The sequence below is a fragment of the Rhinoraja longicauda genome, chromosome 6 (assembly GCF_053455715.1).
Source record: "Rhinoraja longicauda isolate Sanriku21f chromosome 6, sRhiLon1.1, whole genome shotgun sequence".
Taxonomy (NCBI): Eukaryota; Metazoa; Chordata; class Chondrichthyes; order Rajiformes; family Arhynchobatidae; genus Rhinoraja; species Rhinoraja longicauda.
In genome coordinates this window covers 34,020,804-34,046,072 of record NC_135958.1, presented here as the reverse complement: position 1 = coordinate 34,046,072, position 25,269 = coordinate 34,020,804, and the positions used below count along the sequence as shown (strand labels likewise).

At 43.6% G+C, this 25,269-nt stretch overlaps 1 protein-coding gene across 1 annotated transcript in view; it reads left to right on the top strand.

Moving 5' to 3' along the window:
- gan (gigaxonin) overlaps nucleotides 1–25,269 on the top strand; it is an 84,288-nt gene that overhangs the window by 32,399 nt on the left and 26,620 nt on the right. Inside the window, exons 7-9 of the mRNA XM_078400769.1 lie at nucleotides 2,618–2,767; nucleotides 7,720–7,856; nucleotides 13,410–13,544. Coding sequence (XP_078256895.1) covers nucleotides 2,618–2,767; nucleotides 7,720–7,856; nucleotides 13,410–13,544 — 422 coding nt within the window. The remainder of the gene's footprint in view (nucleotides 1–2,617; nucleotides 2,768–7,719; nucleotides 7,857–13,409; nucleotides 13,545–25,269) is intronic.

The following is a 25,269-nucleotide window of genomic DNA, read 5'->3' as shown; positions in this document are numbered from 1 at the left end:
TGAGCAGCCTAACGTGTGGCACCTTATGAAAGACTTTATGAATATCCAAGTAAACAACATCTACTGACTCTCCTTTGTCTGTCCTGCTATTTACTTCTTCAAAGAATTCCAGCAAATTTGTCAACATTTGAAGGTGGTGTTCATTCCTTTTTAACAAACTCTACCATATTGGGACAGAATCCAATCCCTGCTCTGGATGAGTGAGCCTTTCATCAGAGTTGCAGGCAAACCCATACTTTGTCCACCATCAAAATTCTCAATGTGTGGGAAGGAACTGCAGATGCTGGTTTACACTGAAGATAGACACAAAATTCAGGCAGCATCTCTGGAGAGAAGGAATGGGTGAAGTTTCAGGTGAGGACAGTCTGAAGAAGGGTCTCAACCAAGACGACACTGTCTGTCTGGCCCGCTTTCTGTACCGTTGAGTTACTCCAGTATTTTGTGTCTATCAAAATTCTCAACATCCATTTTTACGACATGCCAATATCTGCCCGATTTTAATCCATGTCAAGAGAATCAAGAGTGTTTCATTGTCATATCTACCTACAAGTGAATAATTAAATTCTAACTTGTTGCAACTTAACAGGCCTGTTAATGCAGTAACACACAGATAATAGTGAAAGGCCTGGAGAGAGTGGATGTGGAGAGGATGTTTCCACCAGTGGGAGTCTAAGACCAGAGGCTACAGCCTCAGAATAAAAGGATGTGCCTTTAGGAAGGAGATGAGGAGGAATTTCTTTGGTCAGAGGGTGGTGAATCTGTAGAATTCATTGCCACAGAGGGCTGTGGAGGCTGTCAATGGATATTTCTAAGGCAGAGATTGATAGATTCTTGACAGGCACTGCCGTTAGGGGTTATGAGGAGAAGGCAGGAGAGTGGGGTTGAGGGGGAAAGATAGATCAACCATGATTGAATGGCAGAGCAGTCTTGATGGACTGAATGGCCTAATAATGCTCCTATCTCTTATGAACTAATATATTGAAATATGATTATATTTCCATTCATTCCTTTTGGTCATCTTCAACAACTAGCAGTTCCGAAACAAAGGGTGAATAGAATTCCTGTGACTTTGAGCATATTGATGCTCGAGAGAAAAGGCTTTAGGAGCAAACCATTCCCTCGTCCGTTGCTGGGATGTGTGAAAGAAAGTTGAATCATTCTTGGGGATGGTGAGGTTGCTGTATTGGGATAGGTTGAACTTGTCTTGAATACATTACGACTGCAGTACCAGTTGTCAAGACAACAGGCATTTTAAAGCTGTGAGCCTTGGTCAATGTACAGCTTTATTTTATTGGCTCTTCAGATTGACATATCATCAATGGAGGGAGAGAGTGCCATAAGCACTCAGCCCTGACGGCATATCTTATTGACCACCAACATGGTGGACATGAAGCATTTGTAAGAAATCATCTGCCATATTGGTAGAGACCATAAAGGACACCTGGCCATTAGTATGTGCCTCTTGACTCTTTGAAGACCCCACTGCAAGAATCGATAATTGGCTACACCCAAGAAAGGCATGTTCATATCGAATCAAGAGGGCATTCCTTAAAATAAGTGTGTGTGAGGCCACAACCGACAAGCTAATAAGTCTTTAAACAAAAAACTAAATATCACTAAAATAATGACGATTAATTCCCCTCTACTAATAATCATCTCTGGCTGGCAAAGCTCATGTTCTCCCTTAACAAGTTCTCTTTTGACTCCTACAAATTAGCGGTGTAGCCATAGGCACTCGCATGAGTCCTTCTTATGCCTGTTTCTTCATTGGCTCTGTGGAGCCGTCTTTATTGCAAGACTGCTCTGCCACCATCCGCACATTTTCCAATGCTACATTGACAAACTGCATGGGTGTTGCCCCATGCACTATGCGGTGCTCATCAACTTCAACACTGACTCCCACCCTGGCCTCATAATCACTTTGACCATTTCCAACACCTTTTCTCTCTATCTCGATCTCCTTATATTTATTTCAGGAGACAAAGTATCCACTGATATCTAGCATAAACCCGCCATCTCCCACATCTATCTTGATTACACCTCCTCCCATTGTGTTTTGAAAGGACCTTGTCCAGGAATCTTGGACCAGTAAATCTTCTGTGCACTCTTTCCAGGTTGACAAAATGATCTCTTCACAAAATGAGGCTTTTCACCCCAGGACAACCAAAATGTCCTCTTTATTTTCACGAAATGCAGCTTTTACGTTCTCAATCCCTCCCCTAACTGTGGTTAACCAAGCCCTGTGTCCTCTATATCCCGCACTTGTGCTCTCACCTCACCTACCCCAGACAGAACAGGTAGTGCTCTCTTCGGCACACCTTTCCATCCCACAGTCTCTGCATCCAGCACTTGATTGTTAACTGTATGTTTGTGTTGTCATTTGTGAGCGGAGCACCAAGGCACATTCCTTGTATATGCATACTTGGCCAATAAACTCGTTCATTCGTTCTTCGACATTTCTGCTAGCTACATCACAGACTCGTCACACCAGTCGCATCTTAAGGCCAGCAACTAAATAATCATTTTCAAAGCAAAGCATGCTTTTTCTCTTACAGCATGGGAAATCGCACAAGCAATTTGATTCTTTAGTTTTAAACATAAAAACATCTATTTTCAGGCAAGACACAACTTTGGAGTTGTGGCAATAGATGGAGTACTTTATGTTCTGGGAGGTGAAGATGGTGAAAAGGAGCTGTTATCTATGGAGGCCTATGACATTCACACGAAAACTTGGACGATGCAACCTAATATGACTATGGTTCGAAAGGTGAGAGGCGAAAGAATTTTGTTTAAAGAGAGAATTATTATTTCTACTGTTACGACATGTTGACTTTGTGCAGTTTCAATCTAACTAGTCTCTTAGATTTTGTATTGACCTGACAAAATTCCACAATTCTGTGTCATCCAATGCATTAACTATTAGACAGCACAACTGGTAGAGTTAGTGCCTCACAACTACAACCTCGAGAATTCATTTGTGACTTCCAGTGCGGTCTGTGTGGAATTTGCCCTGTGTTCCGGTGTTCCTCCAGCACTCTGTCATCCCCTCAATTGGTGCTGAAAACTGCACCTGGTGGGTAGGTTAGCAGTTGGTGAGGATAGTGAGGGAATAAAATGGGATCAGTCTTGGATCGGTATAAATGGGTACATGGTGGTTGGCATGGACTTCATAGGAAGAGCAGCCGATTTCTGTGCTGTGTGACTCTAAAGTTATGGGCAAGTAACTGCTGATTCTTAATTGTTTCATTGGATATTATCTGATATAGGTCCTTGTCAAAAAATTATGTGCAATTTTAAATAAACAAATGAACTTAGTTTATTATTATTGTCAAGTGTACCAAGATACAGAGAAAAGTTGCTTGTTGTGTGGTATCCAGTCAGCGAAAAGACAATACATGATTATCATCAAGACATTTACAGTGTACAGATACAGGGGAAAAGGAATAATATTTAGTGCAAGGTAAAGTCCGATAAAAGATCCAAAGGTCTCCGACACGATACGATACTATAGAACTTTATTCATCCCAGGAGGGAAATTGGTCTGCCAACAGTCATAACACAAGATTCATGAAAAATGAAATTAAAGTGACGAGTGAGAAGGATTGGGGATATGCAAAGATTGGGGGGGGGAGGGGGTGGAGTCAGTCTACCCCACGACAGAAGGGGGAGGAGTTGTACAGTTTGATAGCCACAGGGAAAAAGGATCTCCTGTAATGTTCTGTGCTGTATCTTGGTGGAACCAGTCTGTTGTTGAAGGTACCCCTCGGGTTGACTAGTGTTCATGGAGGGGGTGAACTGTATTGTCCAAGATGCTCCACAGTTTGAGGAGCATCCTCCCCTCAAAGATCACCTCCCATGAATCCAACTCGACCCCCAGGACAGTGCCAGCTTTCCTGATGAGCTTGTTAAACCTGTTGGCATTCGCGGCCTTCGCCCTGCTGCCCCAGCACACGACAGCGAAGAAGATGGCACTGGCCGCCACCGAGTGGTAGAACATCTGCAGCATCTCACTGCAGACGTTGAAGGAGCGGAGCCTTCGCAAAGCCTTCTTGTACAGGGACTCAGCATTCCTGGACCAGTCCAGTTTACTGTCCAGGTAAACTCCAAGGTATTTGTACTCCTTGGCAAACTCCACATATACACCATTGATGCAGATAGAGGACTGGGGTGTTTCTCTCCTCCAAAAGTCCACCACTAACTCCTTAGTCATGTTGATGTTGAACTACAGGTGATCAGCCCACACCACTCAACAAAGTCGTTGACTACACCTTTGTATTCAGCTTCCCTCCCCTCACTGATGCAATGAGTGATGGCAGGTCAGGACAGCTCTCTATTTGGCGATAGGATGGCTCAGTTGCCTGATAACAGCTGGGGAAAAACTGTCCCTGAATCTAGCGGTGTGCGTTTTCACACTTCTGTACCTCTTGCCTAATGGAACAGAGGAGAAGAGGGAGTGACCGAGGTGAGACTCGTCCTTGATTATGCTGCTGGCCTTGCCAAGGCAGCGTGAAGTGTAATGGAAGGGAGGTTGGTTTTTGTGATGGTCTGGGCTACAACCACAATTCTGGGAGGGGAGAGTGGGGGTCGTGGGAGTGGGGCGGCGGATGAAGGGTGGGGGTGGGAGGGAGGAGGAATGGAAGTGTGGGGAAAGGAGGGGAGAGGATTAGGGGGGTAGCCTTTGACAAGGTTCACATAGGAGATTAGTGGGCAAAATTAGAGCACATGATATTGGAGGTAGGGTATTGACATGGATAGAAAATTGGTTGACAGACAGAAAGCAAAGAGTGGGGATAAATGGGTCCCTTTCAGAATGGCAGGCAGTAACTGGTGGGGTACCGCAAGGCTCTGTGCTGGGACCGCAGCTATTTACAATATACATTAATGACTTGGATGAAGGGATTAAAAGTACCATTAACAAATTTGCAGATGATACAAAGCTGGGTGGTAGTGTGAACTCTGAGAAAGATGCTATGAGGTTGCAGGGTGACTTGGACAGGTTGTGTGAGTGGGCGGATGCATGGCAGATGCAGTTTAATGTGGATAAGTGTGTGGTTATCCTCTTTGGTGGTAAGAATAGGAAGGCAGAGTATTATCTGAATGGTGTCAAGTTAGGAAAAGGGGACGTACAACGAGATCTGGGTGTCCTAGTGCATCAGTCACTGAAAGGAAGCATGCAGATACAGCAGGCAGTGAAGAAAGCCAATGGAATGTTGGCCTTCATAACAAGAGGAGTTGAGTATAGGAGCAAAGAGGTCCTTCTGCAGTTGTACAGGGCCCTAGTGAGACCGCACCTGGAGTACTGTGTGTAGTTTTGGTCTCCAAATTTGAGGAAGGATATTCTTGCTATTGAGGGCGTGCAGAGTAGGTTTACAAGGTTAATTCCCGGAATGGCGGGACTGTCATATGTTGAAAGACTGAAGCGACTAGGCTTGTATACACTGGAATTTAGAAGGATGAGAGGAGATCGTATCGAAACCTATAAGATTATTAAGGGGTTGGACACTTTAGAGGCAGGAAACGTATTCCCAATGTTGGGGGAGTCCAGAACAAGGGGCCACAGTTTAAGAATAAGGGGTAGGCCATTTAGAACTGAGATGAGGAAAAACTTTTTCAGTCAGAGAGTTTTGAATCTGTGGAATTCTCTGCCTCAGAAGGCAGTGGAGGCCAATTCTCTGAATACATTCAAGAGAGAGCTGGATAGAGCTCTTAAGGATAGCGGAGTCAGGGGGTATGGGGAGAAGGCAGGAACGGGGTACTGATTGAGAATGATCAGCCATGATCACATTGAATGCCGGTGCTGGCTCGAAGGGTCGAATAGCCTCTTCCTGCACCTATTGTCTATTGTCTATTGGAGGGTGGGGGTAGATTGGGGGTGGGGGGAAGGGAGTGGGGATGGGGGGGAGGGTAGAAGGGGGGGGGTGGGGGGGATATGGAGCATTGTGATTTGCTGTTGAAGACCACTGGAGCAAATATGTCCTCAATGAAATTAGGTATGTGCAGTTTTAAATGAAACTCTTGCTTCATAACTTAGTCATTCATTTTATGACCATTGTTCTTTTATTCAATACGAAGAGAATTGGGATGTGTAAGGAAAAAGCAAAATCTGCATCCATCACCACCCCTGGCAGCGTGTTCCAGTCACCCACCACTCTCTATGTTTAAAAAGAACTTGGCCCTTGACCCACACATCTCCTTCAAACTGTGAACTCCTTCAAACCTCACCTTTAAGCTACCCCCCCCCCCCCCAGTCTTTAACATTGCCACGCTGGGATAATGGTTCTGACCATCTCTCCGCTCATTAGTTTATATACTATTATAACAACATATAACATATAACAACTACAGCATGGAAACAGGCCTGTCCGGCCCTACCAGTCCACGCCGACCATTCTCCCTGACCTAGTCTCATCTACCTGCACTCAGACCATAACCCTCCAATCCCCTCCTATCCATATACCTATCCAATTTACTCTTAAATAATAAAATCGAGCCAGCCTCCACCACTTCCACCGGAAGCCCATTCCATACAGCCACAACCCTCTGAGTAAAGAAGTTCCCCCTCATGTTACCCCTAAACCTTTGTCCCTCAATTCTGAAGCTATGTCCCCTTGTTGGAATCTTCCCCACTCTCAAAGGGAAAAGCCTACCCACGTCAACTCTGTCCGTCCCTCTCAAAATTTTAAAAACCTCTATCAAGTCCCCCCTCAACCTTCTACGCTCCAAAGAATAAAGACCCAACCTGTTCAACCTCTCTCTGTAGCCTAAGTGCTGAAACCCAGGCAACATTCTAGTAAATCTCCTCTGTACCCTCTCCATTTTGTCGACATCCTTCCTATAATTTGGCGACCAGAACTGCACACCATACTCCAGATTTGGCCTCACCAATGCCCTGTACAATTTCAACATTACATCCCAACTTCTATACTCGATGCTCTGATTTATAAAGGCAAGCATACCAAACGCCTTCTTCACCACCCTATCCACATGAGATTCCACCTTCAGGGAACAATGCACAGTTATTCCCAGATCCCTCTGTTCCACTGCATTCCTCAATTCCCTACCATTTACCCTGTACGTCCTATTTTGATTTGTCCTACCATGAGGACTCCCCTCAACTTTCAGAACACGAGAGAAAACAATCCAAATCTGTCCAACCTCTCCCTGTAGCAAAAATCTCCCAATCCAGGCTGCATCCTGGCAAAGGTCTTCTGCGTCTTTTCCAAAGCCCACACATCCCTCCTGTAATGGGGGAACAAGAGCCGCACACAATACTCCGAATGCGGCCAAACCTAAGTCCTATAAAACTGCATCATGACCTCCTGACTCTTATACTTGAGCCCTGACCGATGAAGGAAAGCATACCATACGCCTCCTTTACCACTCTTTCAAATTGCATTGCCACTTCCAGGGAGCAATGGACTTAGATCCAAGTTCCCGCTGTACATTAATGCAGTTAAGATTTATGTGCACCCTCCCATCACACATCGGACTCGTGAACCACACTCGATCCCACAAGACACGAGACTCCATAACCGTGCTCCTGTCGTCTACGATGGGCCACCACCGTACCCTCCCTTCACATTTGACATCCTAAAGTGCAACATCTTACACTTGCTTCCATTAAACTCCATCTCCCATTTCTCAGCCCATACCTGTAACTTTGTTTTTAAATGATGTTGGATGTTGGCGGGTTGAATTTTCCACGCTTGTTTTCTACAGATTGGCTGCTATGCAGCTATGAAGAAAAAGATCTACGCAATGGGTGGTGGCTCATATGGAAAATTATTTGAGTCTGTTGAATCCTATGATCCCAAGACGCAACAATGGACGGCCATCTGCCCTTTGAAAGAAAAGAGGTTCGTGTATAGTTAGCTGTTGTGCATGTCAGTTACTCTGCGGGGATTAGTCTTGACATCTGCGTGAATTTTTTGATTTATTTGTTTTCACGGAAGAAGCCAACAACACTGTTTTCACAACTTGTCTTTGCCAAGTTTGAAGGAAATTTAATCCGAATACAATTTTCCCTCTCAATTTCAAACAAACAAGCACACAAAGAAAAAAAGAGGCAAAGTGCTGGAGTTACTCAGCAACATCTCTGGAGAACATAGATGGGTGGCGTCTCCGGTTGGGGACCCCCTTCAGAATTATTGTGGTGGGGGGTGGGAGCTGGAAGAGAGTTCGGGCAGAACAAACCTGGCAAGTGATAGGTGGATATCGTGAGATGGGGAAGGGGGGCGGGGTTGATAGGTGGATGGTTGGACAAAGGCCAGAGGTGAAATGACAAACAGTGTAAGATAAGAATAGAAGAGGTGTGAATTGTGAAGCCAAGTGAAGGAATGTGTTGGGGGGGGGGGGGAGGAGAGGAGCAATGAGTACGAATTCAGGTGGGGCAATGGGAAGAGGGGGAGGGGAGGAATTGGGGGGGGTGTAGTCATTGAAAAACTGACTATATTACTAAGTAACGATCGGCCAATGATATGCTGCGGTTGTGTATCTTTTTTTGCAAATTGCTTCGGGTGAAATTATAAAGTGATAACAATTTTAAAGAAAATAATTATTACCGTAGACAATTACAGAGCAGCTATTTCCAACAGCTGTACTGTGTCCCTTGGGTGTAGTTTGGCACTGATTCATGTGCAGATGGTTTATTTGAAGGAGTCTGAACCTGGAACTGCCAGGAACTATGTCTTACTGAAAACTTCACATTGACAAAATAAGCTCTGTTTTTTTTTTTAAAGAGAGAATTGCACCATTATCACCCTTTTTGTAAATATCTGAACTGTTACGATTAAATATCCTGCTGTTTTCGTTGAGCGTTAAAAAGAAAAGGTGCTGGAGGACACTGGGGTCAGGCAGCATCTGGGGATGGAACGGGTGGGCGATGTTTTGGGTCGGGATCCTTCTTCAAGATGGGACCCTCTTGCTGTTTTCATTATTTTTCAAATGATAAATACTTGCTTAACCAGCTGGTGAAACATAATTGGAGGAAACTAGCTGAGAGGATTTACTAAGTTTAATGACATAAAAAAATAATTATATGACAGGAGTGATTATGACCAACGTATGGGAATTGTAATTTATTAACGTGAATGGCACTCAGTAAATCCTCTTTGAAACAGTTTGCATTTGATGAAATGTGCATCATTTAAATTAGAAATTTTAAGGGACCTTTTAAAATAGATAACATTTTAGATTTAGATTTAGAGATACAGCGAGGAAACAGGCCCTTCGGCCCACCGAGTCCGCGCCGCCCAGCGATGCCCGCACATTAACACTATCCTACACACACCAGGGACAATTATTACATTTACCCAGTCAATTAACCTACATACCTGTACGTCTTTGGAGTGTGGGAGGAAACCGAAGATCTCAGAGAAAACCCATTTATTCACAAAATGCTGGAGTAACTCAGCAGATCAGGCAGCATCTCGGGAGAGAAGGAATGGGTGACGTTTCGGGTCGAGACCCTTCTTCAGACTGATGTCGGGGGTGGGACAAAGGAAGGAAATAGGTGGAGACAGGAAGATAGAGGGAGATCTGGGAAGGAGGAGGGGAAGGGAGGGACAAAGGAGCTATCTGAAGTTGGAGAAGTCGACGTTCATACCACCGGGCCGCAAACTGCCCAGGCGAAATATGAGGTGCTGCTCCTCCAATTTCCGGCGGGCCTCACTATGGCACTGGAGGAGGCCCATGACAGAGAGGTCAGACTGGGAATGGGAGGGGGAGTTAAAGTGCTGGGCCACCGGGAGATCAGTTGCGTTAATGCGGACCGAGCGCAGGTGTTCAGCGAAGCGATCGCCGAGCCTGCGCTTGGTCTCGCCGATATAGATAAGTTGACATCTAGAGCAGCGGATGCAATAGATGAGGTTGGAGGAGGTGCAGGTGAACCTCTGTCTCACCTGGAAAGAATGTTTGGGTCCTTTGATGGAGTTGAGGGGGGAGGTAAAGGGACAGGTGTTGCATCTCGTGCGGTTGCAAGGGAAAGTGCCCGGGGTTAGGGTGGTTTGGGTAGGAAGGGACGAGTGGACCTGGGAGTTGCGGAGGGAATGGTCTCTGCGGAACGCAGAGAGGGGAGGGGATGGGAAGATATGGCCAGTGGTGGGGTCCTGTTGTAGGTGACGGAAATGTTGGTGGATAATATGTTGGATCCGCTGGCTGGTGGGGTGGAAGGTGAGAACGAGGGAGATCCTGTCCTTGTTGCGAGTGTGGGGATGGGGAGCAAGAGCGGAGCTGCGGGATGTAGAAGAGACCCTAGTGAGAGCCTCATCTATAATGGAGGAGGGGAAGCCCCGTTTTCTGAAAAACGAGGACATCTCGGAAGCCCTAGTGTGAAACACCTCATCCCGGGCGCAGATGCGGCGTAGACGGAGGAATTGGGAGTAGGGGATAGACTTTTTGCAAGGGACCGGGTGGGAAGAAGTGTAGTCCAGATAGCTGTGCGAGTCGGTGGGCTTGTAATAAATGTCCGTCACTAGTTTTTCTCCTGTGATGGAGATGGTGAGGTCCAGAAACGGGAGGGAGATGTCAGAGATAGTCCAGGTATATTTAAGGTCACGGGGAGAACGTACAAACTCCGTACAGACGGTGCCCATTGTCAGGATCGAACCTGAGTCTCCGGCGCTGCATTCGCTGTAAGGCAGCAACTCTACCGCTGCGCCACCGTGCCGCCCTATTTCATTTCTAATATTGCACAGATAAGATCAAAACTGATGAACACAGTTTTCTTGCCCTATCTTTGTATTTCCTGGCACCTCTAATGTCTGGAAGTCTTATCGTTATACATTAAATTCAATGAACAACAGTGCCTCTGCACACTGGTAGAAAATTCCGTGGGTTTGTCATTCTTTGAGTAAAGACATTTCTCTTTGTGTCAGTCCTGAATAACCTGTCCCTTATTTTGAAACTGGCTCCTAATCTTGGGCTTAGCCAGTAGAAACATTCTCTTCCCAGCTACTCTATTGAATCCTCCAGAAATTTGGTGTGTTTCAATGAGGATGCCTCTCATTCTTCTGCAGATTGAGTAGGCCGAGCCTCTGTATTATAATCTCCCCTAACACAGATGTGCCAGTCTTGTAAAACTTCACTGCACTCCCTTTCTAGCATCAGTATATTTTGTTAGGTAAGGAGACCAGAATTGTACACAATAATCCAATTACGGCCTTATAATTATAATAATCCATCTTTACCTTTGTACTCAAATCCTCTTGCAATGAAGAGGATTGAACTGTTTACCTTCCAAAATTACTTTTTGCATCTGCGATTGACCTTTTTATTGACATGTTCAAGAACATGCAGATCCTTCTGACCATCAGCATTTCCCATTCTCCAATTAAAAAAGCACTATTATCAACATTACTGTGATTTTTTTCTATTGAAGCGGGTGAGATCACAGTTTTCCACGTTGCTATCCGTGTGCCGTATTGTTGACCACTCGCTCACCGGATCTGTATTCCATTCAAGCCTCCCAATCCTCATCACTTCAGGAAACTTGGAAACGTTACATCAGACCCTCAGTCAAATTGTTAATCTTGCTTGTGAATCGCTGCGGGCCTAAAAGTCCCTTTGATAATCTACAAGTCGCATCCGGTGTACCTGAAAAGAACCCGTTTATTTCCACTTTCTGTTTTACAACATTTAATCATGCTAGTATATTCCCTCTGATTTTTTTGTGCTGCATCCGTGCGGAATTTTATCAAAAATCCAAACGTGGATCTCGAAGAAAAACTTGAATAAAAATTCAAATAGATAACATCCGGTTCCATAGGAAGGAACTGCAGATGCTGGTTTAAACCGAGGATAGACACAAAAGGCTGGAGTAACTCTTCTTCATTCTTCTCGACCCAAAACATCACCCATTCCTTCTCTCCAGAGATGCTGCCTGTCTCGTTGAGTTACGCCAGCATTTTTTGTTTATCTTATATCCGGTTCCCCTCATTTGTTCTATTGGGTACAATCTCAAAGATTAACTGATCATTATTTCTCTGTCATAAATTTATGTTGATTGTTCAATCAGAATATTTCCTGTATTTCACTTAACATTAACTCACTGAACATGTTACACAGCAAGCCCTCAGTTTCTGTGCTTTGGTGCCAATCATGCAGCCGGTGCTTTGTTGGAGTAACACGATTGTGATGTTAAAGTAAATCACAAAGAGTCATGAAGTCTCACTCACACTGTGGAAACAAACCCTTGAGCTCAACTCGTTCATGCTGACCATGTTTCCTACCTTTAGCTAGTCCCATCTGCCTGCATTTGTCTCATCTAAACCTTTCCTATCCATGTAAATGGCATTAAAATGTCTTTTAAGCACCATAATTCTACTCCCCTCCACCACTTCCTCTGACAACTCATTCCACATACCCACCAGCCTCTGTATGGCAAAACTTGCCCCTCAAATCCGCTTTTAATCTTTCCCCTCTGACCTTAAATCTATGCCCTTTTGTTTTAGATTCTCCTACCCTGGGAAAAAAGACTGACCAATTATCTTATCTATGCCCCTCGTGATTTTATATACCTCGAAGGTCGATCGCCTGTGGTCCAGCTTATTCAGTCTTTCCTTATAACTCAAGCTCTACAGTCCCAGTAACATCCTCGTGAATCTTTTTAGCATAATGACGTCCTTCCTGTAGCTAGACAACCAGAACTGTACACAACACTCCCAAGTGTGATCTCACTCCCGTCTTGTCCAGTTGTAACATGTCATCCTAACTCAATACACTGACTGATGAGGGCAAATGTACTAGATGCTGCCTTCACCACCCTGTCTACCGGTGCTACCGTTTTCACGACATTATGTACTTGTATCCTTGAGCCTCTCTGTGCTACAATACTCCAGTCCAGCCAATCACTTTGTATGTTTAGTTTAACTAGTTTAACTTCCCAACATGCAGCCCTTCACATTTGTCCTAAGGTATTTTCAGCAATTTTAATTGTTTAAGATGTGATTTATTTATTTTTTCTCTCTCTTGGTTTGACAACTGAAACCTTGATTATATAACTTTGGTGAAATACTAAATTGCATTATCCAAGTTATTCAACCCATCAGTTTTAAGACAGATTACGATTTAATTTCTGAATTAAATCCTCTAATTTTTCATTTATCATTGTGTTTAAAATTTGCTTTATTAGTAATGTTTTGAATAATTCAGATTGCTGTTCAAGAGATAACTGACCCCTAAATGTATGTTGTTTGAGAATATTTCATTTGCCTTTTTTAAAAATGAGCAACCAAGTGCAAGAACATGAGGAAATCAATAACGCAAACGTGAGGTTTCTTGTTTGCTGCTGATATTGTCGTCTAATTTGATGATAAGATCACATTGGATGCTCCAAATTTCTTAATGATTTGTATATACAGTTAATATTTTGGTTCTTGGGTACATTGATATTGTAATTTGTTTCTTTGTAGGTTTGGTGCAGTCGCGTGTGGTGTTGGCTTGGAGCTGTACGTCTTTGGTGGAGTTCGTAGTCGTGAAGGTATCAATTTGGAGAACAGTGAGATGGTGACCTGCAAATCGGAGTTTTATCATGATCATTTCAAAAGGTAACAGAAGTCGAAAGACTAGTCAGGACTGTACTGACCTCAGCAAACCCAAGATAATGTTAGAAACGGTTTCGATCACAGGCTAGGTATTAATCCTTCAAATTAGGAAAGTTTATGTGTGGTTTTTTTTGTGGTAAATGCCAAAACCACTTGTTGATGGATTGTGGCCTATTCAAATTATGTCACAGTGACTGGCAACCATATAAAGTTAGAAGTTTCTAGTAGTTAATTGTTCAAGTTTTTAGTGTTTATTCTGATGAATACTTTTAGTTTAATTTAGAAATACAGTGTAGAAACGTGCCCTTTGGCCCACCGGGTCCACGCCGACAAGCGATCACCAGTAGACTAGTTTTATCCTACACACGAGGGACAATTTACGGAAGCACATTAACCCACAGTGCTGCACATCTTTGGAATGTGGGAGGAAACCGGAACACCCAGAGAAATCCCATGCAGTCACAGGGAGAATGTATAACACCATACAGTACACCACCCGTAGTCAGGATGGAATCTGGGTCTGTAAGGCAGCAATTCTACCGCTGCGTCATTTTGCTGCCCCAACTACAATACTATAACAAATCTCCGCGTTATTGTTATTGCAACTTGAGAAATAAGCTACTGGTGCAAGGTTACATGTGGCGAAGTGAAGGTCCATTGAAAAAGGCAGCTCTTTTTTCTTTTAAAAAGTAATTCCCACCATAGACAAACGCAAATTAAAAAATGTTTAAAAACATTTATCCAACACTTGAGCTGCTCAACATTCGTCTTGTTGAGGAAGCGTATTTTGACATGTCATTGCTGGTGGACGCAGTAGCCAATTACTGTATAGTAATTTCGTAGTGACAGGAAAATGGGATTAACAGGTAATGAAGATAATAGGGTTAACAGCTAATCCAATATTAGAGGTGGCGATTAAAAGACAAATATTTTTCATGCCACGGGAGGACTTGCTGCTTCCTTTCACCCGATGAAGGGTGGCTTTTAAACGCCTGAACCAACGAACAACCAGCCATCTTATCTGAAAGAAATACAGCATTCCTTGAGTACGCCTGAAATCTGTCCTGATTATATGATCCGATCATACGGTGGAGAGTAAAAGTCCAATTTTCCTGAACCGGTGACATTTGCTTGTTGAAATAAGTTAACCGTTACGGGTATTCTCATTTTTAGTTAAGCTTCAACGAAAAGGATATTTTAATATTTGCAACAATGATCAGATTTGATGGAGGGGCCTCTGCCTACCCTCCCCACTGCTCCCCGACAGACTCTGCCCCTCAATCCCCCTGGTCCACTTCCTCTGCCCTTTCTTTGTCGCACCTGACCATCAAGACTGAGCAAGTGAGGAAAGAGCTGAGCAGACTCCGCCCAGGCAAAGCCACGGTTCCCGGTGGTGTCAGCCCTAGCTAGGGTACTCAGCCCTAGGGTGTCAACCAGTTGTGCGGAGTACCACAGCAGATCTTCAGCCTGAGCCTGAGCCTGAGCCTGGAGAGATTTAAAAGACATCCTTCCAGATTCCTGTACCAAAGAGGACGTGGCCCAGCTCCTCCAATGACCACAGACCAGTGGTGCTGACCTCACACATCATGACGTTCCTGGAGAGCCTGGTGCTCACTCACCTGCAACCCCTGATTAAACCCTACCTGGACCTCCTGCAGCTCGCTAACAAAACAAAGGTGGGGGTGGAGGATGCCACCATCATCCATTTGCTTCATCGTTCCTATGCCCACCTGGATAAGCCGGGAAGCACGGTGAGAGCCATGGTTTTTGACTTCTCCAGTGCTTTTAACATCATCTGGCTGCACTGCTAAGTAGCAAACTGATGAAGATGTAGGTGGACGCTCCATTGGTGTCCTGTATCACCAACTACCTGACTGGACGACCACAGTTGTCAGGCTACGGAACTGTGTCTCGGACATGGTAGTGAGCAACACAGGGGCCCCCACAGGGGCCGTCCTCTCTCCCTTCCTGTTCACCATCTACACCTCGGTCTTCAGATACAACTCAGACTCCTGCCACCGGCAGAAGTTTTCGGATGACTCTGCAATTGTGAGGGGAGGGAAGCTGAATACAGAGGTGTCGTCAACGACTTTGTTGAGTGATGTTGGCTGAATCACCTGCAGCTCAACACCGATAAGACAAAGGAGTTAGTGGTGGACTTTAGGAGCAGCAGAACACCCCTGTCTCCATCAAGGATGTGGATGTGCAGTTTATCAAGGAGTACAAGTACCTTGGAGTTTACCTGGACAGTAAACTGAACTGTTCCAGGCACTCTGAGGCCCTGCACAAGAAGGGACCGAGCCATCTATACTTTCTGAGGAGGCTCCGCTCTTTCAACAACCGCAGTTAGATGCTGCAGATGTTCCACCACTCGGGGGTGGCCAATGCCATCTTCTTCACTGTCGCGTACTGGGTATCAGGACGAAGGCCGTGGACGCTTATAGAATTAACAAGCGCATCAGGAAGGCTGGCTCCGTCCTGGGGGTGGAGTTGGATTCACTGGAGATGGTCTTGGAGGGGAGTATGCTCCTCAAACTGCGGAGCATCTTGGACATTCAGCTCACCCCCCACCCCCATGACACACTGGTCAACCTGAGGAGCATCGTCAGCAACAGACTGGTTCCACCAAGATGCAGTACAAAACGCCACAGGAGATCCTTTTTCCCTGTGGCTATCAAACTGTAGAACTCTCCCTTCTGTCATGGGGTAGACTGACTGCTCCCCCCATTCTTTGCACATCCCAAATCCTGGACTTTCCACTCGTCACTTTCATTTCATGTGTCTTGTTGTGTTTTATAACTGTTGGCAGACCAATTTCCCTCCTGCAATAAATAAAGTTCTATCGTATCGTAGCTCATACTTTTAATCTTTGTTCTGGGTGGATGAAATACCAACCGAAGTAACTGTTGCTTCCTTTAATTTTAGGGAGTTGTGTCCATTCTGCAATTATATGTCAGATCTGTAATGAATTACGTTGAAAATAGACCCAATTATAAAAAAGAAAATATTGTTGGAAATCTGAAATAAAATCTTTGCAGCCTGCACCAAGTCTCAGGAAGAAACTCGTATTTTGAGCCGATGAATATTAGAAATAGTTGAGAGTTGTAGTAAAGAGCATCAGAAAAGGTGAACAGTGAGCACGAAATGGGAGGAATGCCGAAAGGGACGATGGTACAAAATGAGTTGGGAGAATAATGGGGCAATAAACAAAAGTAGGCATTAGACGAGGTGTAGTTGAAAATACTAGTTTGAATGCCATTAGCTGCTGTTTAAAACAAATTGCGGTAATAGTTCTATTTAAAATTATCAAACTCATTATTGAATCTAGGCAACTGCTGTGTGAAATATCTCCTGCAGCCCGGGCTCTGGTCAGCTGCCTTGTTCATTTTTTTTCTATTCTCCCCTTCTGTCCTCTGCATTTTACACTGTTCTAAAAATCACATTATAGACTTAAGAAGCATCTCATCTTTTGATTGCATATTTCATAGCCTTCTAAACTCAACAATTTCACATTATAAATGTAATTTTTTTCTTTCAGCAACTCTAGGTTGTAATTCTTCTATTTCCATTAACTCATATCCAGAATTTATTTGATCCCTAACCAATTTCCTTTTGTGTAATTTCTTTGTGTAATTTCTTTGAGCATATATATGGATCTCCATGTGTTTTGTCTCTGATATGTAGACTCTCACTGCATGCAATAAATTTAATTTTGTTGTATTTAAATCCAGGCTCATGTCTTTGTGCGCTTCCCGTAGCTGATCATTTGCTGTCAGATCAGCCTAAATGTTATTTCGTTTCTAATGGGAAAAGTTTATTCAGTAAAATAAGTGGTAGGAAGCAATTTGTGGATGGGGAATAAAGTTGGCAGGAACTGGGATTCCAAAGTCTAATACATTCCTGTGGTATTAAGTTAATGCATAACTTTCTCCTAATTTCAAAACGATTTTTAAAAACTTGGTCTCGGTGTGTATTTATATCACATTACCAAAGGCGTAGGTTTTACACGAGACTTTGTAACATTTAATACGTTTGTTATGTTATTCAAGCTCTTTCTAAACTAAAGGGATTATCCAGTTCCCTGGGTAGTTTCTAAGTGTATGTCAGTACTGTATATCTTTCAGTGAAATGCCACTGAGCAAGATTGATATCTAAATGTTGCCTACAGCTTTTTCATAATTTGAAGAAATGGTTCCATTTTACATTTAAAAAAAATTCACTTTAATATTTCTATTCAAACCGAATCCTCTTTTTGGTGAAAATTCTATCTTGCGTTCATGCTTCAGGATGTTGTGCTAAACCGAAAGCAAGCAATCAAGAAGTTTGGTATTGCCAGCCTTTCTTGGTTAGAGCTTTAATATTCAATCATGTTTCATGATTTTAAGGTGTGTTTTTTTAAAAAGTGTCAGTGTATTTGGCCAGGCGGTATAAGTGGTATGGTGAGGTAGTGGTGGAGCTACTGTCTTACAGTGCCAGACTCCCGGGTTCAATCCTGACTACGGGTGCTTGTCTGTACAGAGTTTGTACATTCTCCTCGCGACCTGCGTGGGCTTTCTCCGAGATCTTCTATTTCTTCCCATACTCCAAAATTTTATTTTTTTTAGATTTAGAGATACAGCGCGGAAACAGGCCCTTCGGCCCACCGAGTCCGCGCCGCCCAGCGATCCCCGCACATTAACACTATCCTACACACACTAGGGACAATTTTTACATTTACCCAGTCAATTAACCTACAAGCCTGTACGTCTTTGGAGCGTGGGAGGAAACGGAAGACCTCGGAGAAAACCCACGCAGGTCACGGGGAGAATGTACAAACTCCGTACAGTACAGCACCCGTAGTCAGGATCAAACCTGAGTCTCTGGCGCTTTCAGGCAGCAACTCGACTGCTGCGCCACCGTGCTATCCTCTACCTTTAAAATTGTTCCAGATCAAGTTGTGTTGAGCATCCCAACTGCCTGGACATTTGTCTAAAAAGTGGCTCACAATAATTTCTGATGCTCTGAAACTTAGCTATTTATGCTCAAATCCAACTTAACTCTGGTTTTTATTGGTTAAAATTTGTTGGTTTGTTCGGATACGTTGTACCCAGAAACAGGTGCCAATGCAGGACCTCTGTTTCCTGTCCAAACCTCACCAAATTTCAGTCGCCTCCCAGAAGTCTTTACTGTACAGGAATCAGTAAGGGGCATCTAACCTAAAGCCACATTTCCCATACACTAGTTGATATCACTTTGTTTGTCACGGAGGAGGTGACCTGCAGGGGAGAAAGAGAGAGAGCTTCATCCTTGACTCAAAAGACCATGCAAGACCCAGTCAGTCATTGTAATGCAGGTCAGGAGGAAACTTTCACATATGCGAAGCAGACCAGAAGACTCTCTGAGCTCATCATAAAAAGAATAATGACAGGTGACTACAGTAGTGTCCTCCAGAAGTGACAGACTCCACAGAACAAGACTGAAAGAGATTTCATGCTCCCACTCAAGATGTTAACGTTATCTGCATATCACTGTTTACAATGGCAGTGTAGGAACATAACTGCAGATGCTCGTACAAATCAAAGGTATTTATTCACAAAATGCTGGAGTAACTCAGTGGGCCAGGCAGCATCTCAGGAGAGAAGGAATGGGTGACGTTTCGGGTCGAGACCCTTCTTCGTGATGGCAACAATGGCAGAGTGGATATCCTCAAGAATTTATTTTATGCGGACATTCCGATGAACAACTCATAGGAGAAAGATGTTGCAGCAGGTTATTTGAGTGATTAGAGGTGGGATTCATTTGCTTGACTTATAATTGATGAAGGTGGATCTGTAAAACTGAATGTGCCATCTAGGCTCTTCTACCTGAATATTGGTGTGGGGGTGGAATGTAGTGCCCACATGCAACCTGTTCTGCAAATAAATCAATGTAGATGGAATATATTCACAAAATGCTGGAGTAACTCAGCAGGTCAGGCAGCATCTCAGGATAGAAGGAATGGGTGACGTTTCGGGTCGAGACCCTCCTTCAGTCTGAAGGAGGGTCTCGACCCGAAACGTCACCCATTCCTTCTATCCTGAGATGCTGCCTGACCTGCTGAGTTACTCCAGCATTTTGTGAATAAATACCTCCGATTTGTACCAGCATCTGCAGTTATTTTCTTACACTACCTGTTGCTCCACTGCGATTTCTCCTCAATGTAGATGGAATAATTCCTTCTTGAATACTGGGCCTAGATAACCCTCCTGCCGTATTTTACAGGTTGCTGTTCTTTACTGGATCAGAAATCTGTTGGGGGGATGCATGGCAGGGTGCTGTGATAAGAAACTTGAGAGATCATGTGCTTTTTGACAAATGTGAAAGAGCAGTTCAGGTACAAGGGCATGGCCCAAGGTCTTGACATAGAATGTAACGCATCTCAGTGATAGAGCATAGATCGGGTTCACAGTCATAACCAGTGTGGAAATGTTCCACACTAGAGGTGATAGTTATAAGGTGAGATGGGGAAAATTTCATGGAGTTGTATGAGGCAAGTTTTATTTTAGATAGGCCTTGATTTGTTGTTGCTTCTGTTTGCAGTGCAAAGTTCAAAAGAAATGCTTACTGGCTGGCAAGTATTTATTTACTTTGCCAGCTAATGTAGGGAGGCTTACATTTCTGGCAGGCAACAACATTGGGCTATTCCCCCCGGCATTAACTAGGCCCTGGAGACTTTCATTATTGCTATGTTTACTTAATATACTATTTATTGTTCTTAATGTATATCCATGTGTTGAGCTTGAATGTCTAGTCATTGAAATTGGCCCTTCAGCCAAACCCATTCATGTCAACCAAGGACCTTTCTGAACCACTCCCATTTGCCTTTATTTGGCCCACATCCCTCTCATTTTCTATCCATGTACCTGTCCATATATCTTTTAAAAGTTGTAATTGTATCTGCCTCTACAACTTCTTCTGGTAGTTTGTTTCATCAGTCAGAGCATTGAGTATAGACGTTGGGAGGTTATGTTGCAGTTGTACAAGATGTTGGTGGGGCTGCGTTTAGAGTACTGTGTTCAGTTTTGGGCACCATGTTATCGGAAACATGTTGTCAAGCTGGAAAGGGTGCCCACCGAGTCTGCACCGACCAGCGATCCGTGCACATTAACACTATCTACACATTAGGGACCATTTAAATTTATACCAAACCAATTTACCTACATACCTGTACGTCTTTGGAGGAAACTGAAGATCTCAGAGAAAACCCATGGAGAGAGCGGGTCTCCGGCGCAACAACTCAGGCACGGGTAAAGCACCAACTCTACCGCCGTGTGACTGTGCGGCCCCATCTGGTAAATGGATCAGAACTAGAATTGTGCCAAGCATAAATCCTGGAGAATCAGCATTGGTATGAAGAGTAAACGGACCAGTTACGATTTATACTGTCTACAACTGGATAGATAAAATATGGAATTGTGTAAATAGAGTCTCACTATTATGGATTATAATCGAGGTAATGAAGAACAGCAATCTGTCTGCAGCCTTTGTGGGATTTTGAAAAGATTTACAGCAAACATGTTAGAATGAGTAATATTACAAGAATGTCAAACATTAAATTTCCCCTGTACCAGATATAAATTCTTCCTGGATTCAGCATCTGAAAACAATGTTGTCATTGTTGTTTCTGCTTGTAAACATGTCCACATGCTAAAAACATGATGTACTCTGCGGTTAATGCCAGTACAAAAATAAGCCCAATGTTCCACATTCTCACAGAAATACAAGTTTTCTTTTTATAAAATGTGCAAATCTGGGTCATTCCATCAAGCCACGTAAATGACGGTTTTGAGATACAACGTGGAAACACGCCCTTCAGCCCTGTCTGCGCCGACCAGAAATCACCCGTACTCTAGTTCTATCTTACACACTACGGACAATTTACGGAAACCAATTAACCTAAAAAAATCTGTACGTCATTGGAACGTGGGTGGAAACAGGAGCACTCAGAGAAAACCTACGCAGGGAGAACGTACAGGGAGAACGTACAGACAACACCCTGAGTCAGGATCAAATCCAGGTCGCTGGCGCTATAAACTCTACAGCTGCGCCACTGTGCCGCCCTGTTATAAATTCTTGGAGTATCACTGTTTGCAACCAATGATGTTATCTGAATTTCTGAAATAAAGTACTGTTGGGATTATTAGCTATACATTGTGCCCCAAAATGGAATGTCACTTTAAAGTAATGCAGACTAAACAGTGCATAACTGGATGGAGATTTGGTAAATATAACAGATGTAGGAAAACAATCCCAACCAACAAAACTACACTGTATCTGTCAGAACTTGGCAGCATTTTAGCTTCCAGCATTGAAGGAGCTGGGATGAAAATGCAGCATGCCCTTGCTGATAGGATCATATCACTGCAGACTTGCCCAGTTTGGTCTTGAAATAATGGTGGACAATTAATCAGCTGATGGCAGAAATACTACCAAAAACATGCCCATCCTGAATGATGGAGCCCAGTGCATGAGTGCAAAAGATAAAAGAAAATGTTTTTTCCTCACTCTAGCCTCTCAATAAGCAGTCTTCGGCTAATTAGATTCACTCCATAATGCCATAAAAACATTACAGAAAGCAAAACTAGGACTTGTGTCACAGTCATGTCTTGAACTAAAGAATTACCCTCCAGAATAATTGCTGCTTCAAGCCAGGATTTTCTTGTGCCACTGCCTTTTCATTGAAAATGTGAAAAATACACATTTTGGAAAGGTTATGAAACCTCAGCACACACAAATCTGTCTAAATTACCCATTACCCTCAAAATTGCCATCCACCCCTGCCCATTCCTGTCCCACCTGTCCTTGGTCAGTAATGCATTGTCAGTAATTCTGTTCGGACCACATTCAGATCTCAATACAGCTTTGGTCCAAATATGGATGGGCAGGCTGAATTTCAGTATCAACACCAAGGCAGCATGTGATGTCAAGGAGTGTTATACCATTGTAATTGATGAGAATCAATGGGAAATATCTGTACAGACAGGGGTTATATCTAGCATAATAAGGGAGGCTAATAATCTCAAGGGCAGAGCAGTAGTACTGCCTTACAGTGCGAGATACCTGAGTTCGATCCTGACCACGGGTGCTTGTTTGTATGGAGTTTGTACGTCCTCCCTGTGACCAGCATGGGTTTTCTCAGAGATCTTTGTTTTCTTCCCACACTCCAAAGATGTACAGGTTTGTAGGTTAATTGGCTTGACGTACATATAAAATTGTCCCTAGTGTGTGTAGGGTGGTGTTAATATGCAGGGATCGCTGATCAATGCGGACTCGGTGGGCCAAAGGTCCTGTTTCCTCGGTGTATCTCTAAACTAAACTAAATTAAATCTAGGGCATCACTCCAGTGGTTCTGCAAGATCCATTTTAATCTGCCTCCTCAATGGATATTCACTGCACGGTTCAATTCCATTCACAATCTCCTAATGAGGCTATCATTACCTTCAAACAGAAAGATCTAAACAATATTATTGCAGGAATTGATTAAAAAATGAATAATGTTCAATAGGTGCCAGGCATTAACCATCTCCAACCCACCTAATCACTTCCTGTTAATATTCAGTGGCATTATCAACATAAAATCTTCAAGTGCCATCATCAGTAATTAAATCTTGAATTTAAATAAAAGCTAATAGTAACACTATTAAGTGTTGACCAAGAAGCTGCTAGACTTTTGTAAAAAAAAAAAAACAGCTTGTTTACTAATGTTCTTCATAGTAGAATATTTGGTGCCCTTGAGTAGTCTAGCCGAGATGGGATTTCATATCCATAGAAGTTAGATTGTGCTTTCCCAAAAACACAATGTCGAAATTTAGAAGGATGATGGAACGAGATGTTTGGGAACCCCACACCACTGACAAGTCCCTCTCCAAGTTGTATATCATACTGACTTAGGAAAACCTGGCAGATATTTCATCAACACTTTGTCAAAACCCTTTAAATCATTATCTGGCGGTCTTGGACTTTCACAAGGATAGCAATGGTTCAAAGCAACAGCGCACCCATTTCAGGGCAGTTTGATGATGGGCATTGCCAACAGTGTCCACATCCGTAAAGTAGAGGCATAAAGCAAATTAGGGGCGGCACGGTGGCTCAGCGGTAGAGTAGCTGCCTTGCAGCGCCGGAGACACGGGTTCGATCCTGTCTACGGGTGCCATCTGTACGGACTTTGTACGTTCTCCAAGTGATCGCGTGGGTTTTCTCCGAGATCTTCGGTTTCATCCCACACTCCAAAGACGTACAGGTATGTAGAGCTTAACTTTAATTGGCTTAAGGGCCTGTCCCACTTAGGCAATTTTAAGGCGACTGCCGGCGACTGCCGGCGATTAGGCTGTCGCCGACAGTTCGCCGGGGTGTCACTGGCATGATCGTGAGGAGTCTTCAAAGAATCGTAGTGGATCTCGGCACGTCGCTGAGAAATCAACTGGTTTGAAATTTCTCGGCGACAGCTGGCTTGTCGCAAGGTATCGTTGCTTATTGCGGGCGCTGTCGCATGCTGTCCCCAGGTTTGCTAGGTTGTCTTAGATGCATTTAGAAGCATGTAATATTAAATTAAGTGGTCATTTGAAGATACCATAAAATACTTGTGTTTAACCAATTTATTTACCGTCAGGACATTTGACAGGTAGGTTGGAGGCGACAGTTTGACGGTCAGGTAAGCGTGGGAATTTTCGCGATGTTTATGGTCATCAGCGATTACATTTAAAGAAGGCTCCCAACCCAGATATGCAACCCAGAAACCAGATATGCATCTCCCGTACATTTTCAAAGAATGCCCACACTCCGCACAAAAATCCATTTAACCACGTTTAAAATTAAATTTCTTAATACTGCTATTAGTTAACTAGAAGTCAATCCAGTTTATGCCTTATTACCGTGAAGCTTGGTTTTCAAGTAACGCAGGCAAGATGTTATATTTCAAAACTCTCAAGTAATTACAGACTTGTCAGTGATTTCAGCGAAAATTAGGACGCCGAAGCATTGATAAGCATGGGATGTTTCCGAAGACGGTGTAATCTCGACCTGACTCGGCATTGTCGTGGTCATTGTCCTAGGGTAAACGGAAATTTTGGCGATCTGCTATGACTTTGACAGTCGCCTAAAAAATCGCCTAAGTGGCACAGGCCCTTTAGGTTTTTTACTTGGTATAAATGTAAATTGTCCCTAGTGTGTGTAGGCTTGTGTTAATGTGTGGGGCTCGCTGGTCTGTGCGAACGGCCTGTTTCCCCGCTGTATCTCTACACTAATCTAAACTAGAGCATGAGAGTTATTCCCAGCCATTTTTTTTCCTATTTCCTATTTTTTCTATTTCCCAATATACGGCTACAGGCTTCTAAACCAGGGTGTTTCAGGTTGTCCTATAAATACATAATTGTTGTGAAATTATCTGTCTCTGGCGATGCAACACTTTCTCAAAAATGCACTATCAACTTAGATTATTCACTGAAGCCTTTGTTGGGTTTAACTCTTAAAACATCTCTGAGGTAGGAAGCCCAGAGAGAGAGAGAGGACTATAGAAAGAGACTGAAAACAAGTCAAACGAGATTACACCGTCTTCGGAAACATCGCAAACATTGAGGAAACCAGGGTCATGCAGGGCAAAAGTCAAGACTATCTCAAGTTCAAATCCACATGCACAAACTTTGTAGGAAGTTAGCAGAGATGCAATTCAGAAGGAATTAATTTTTTTTCTGCAGGCATTGGACACCACAGG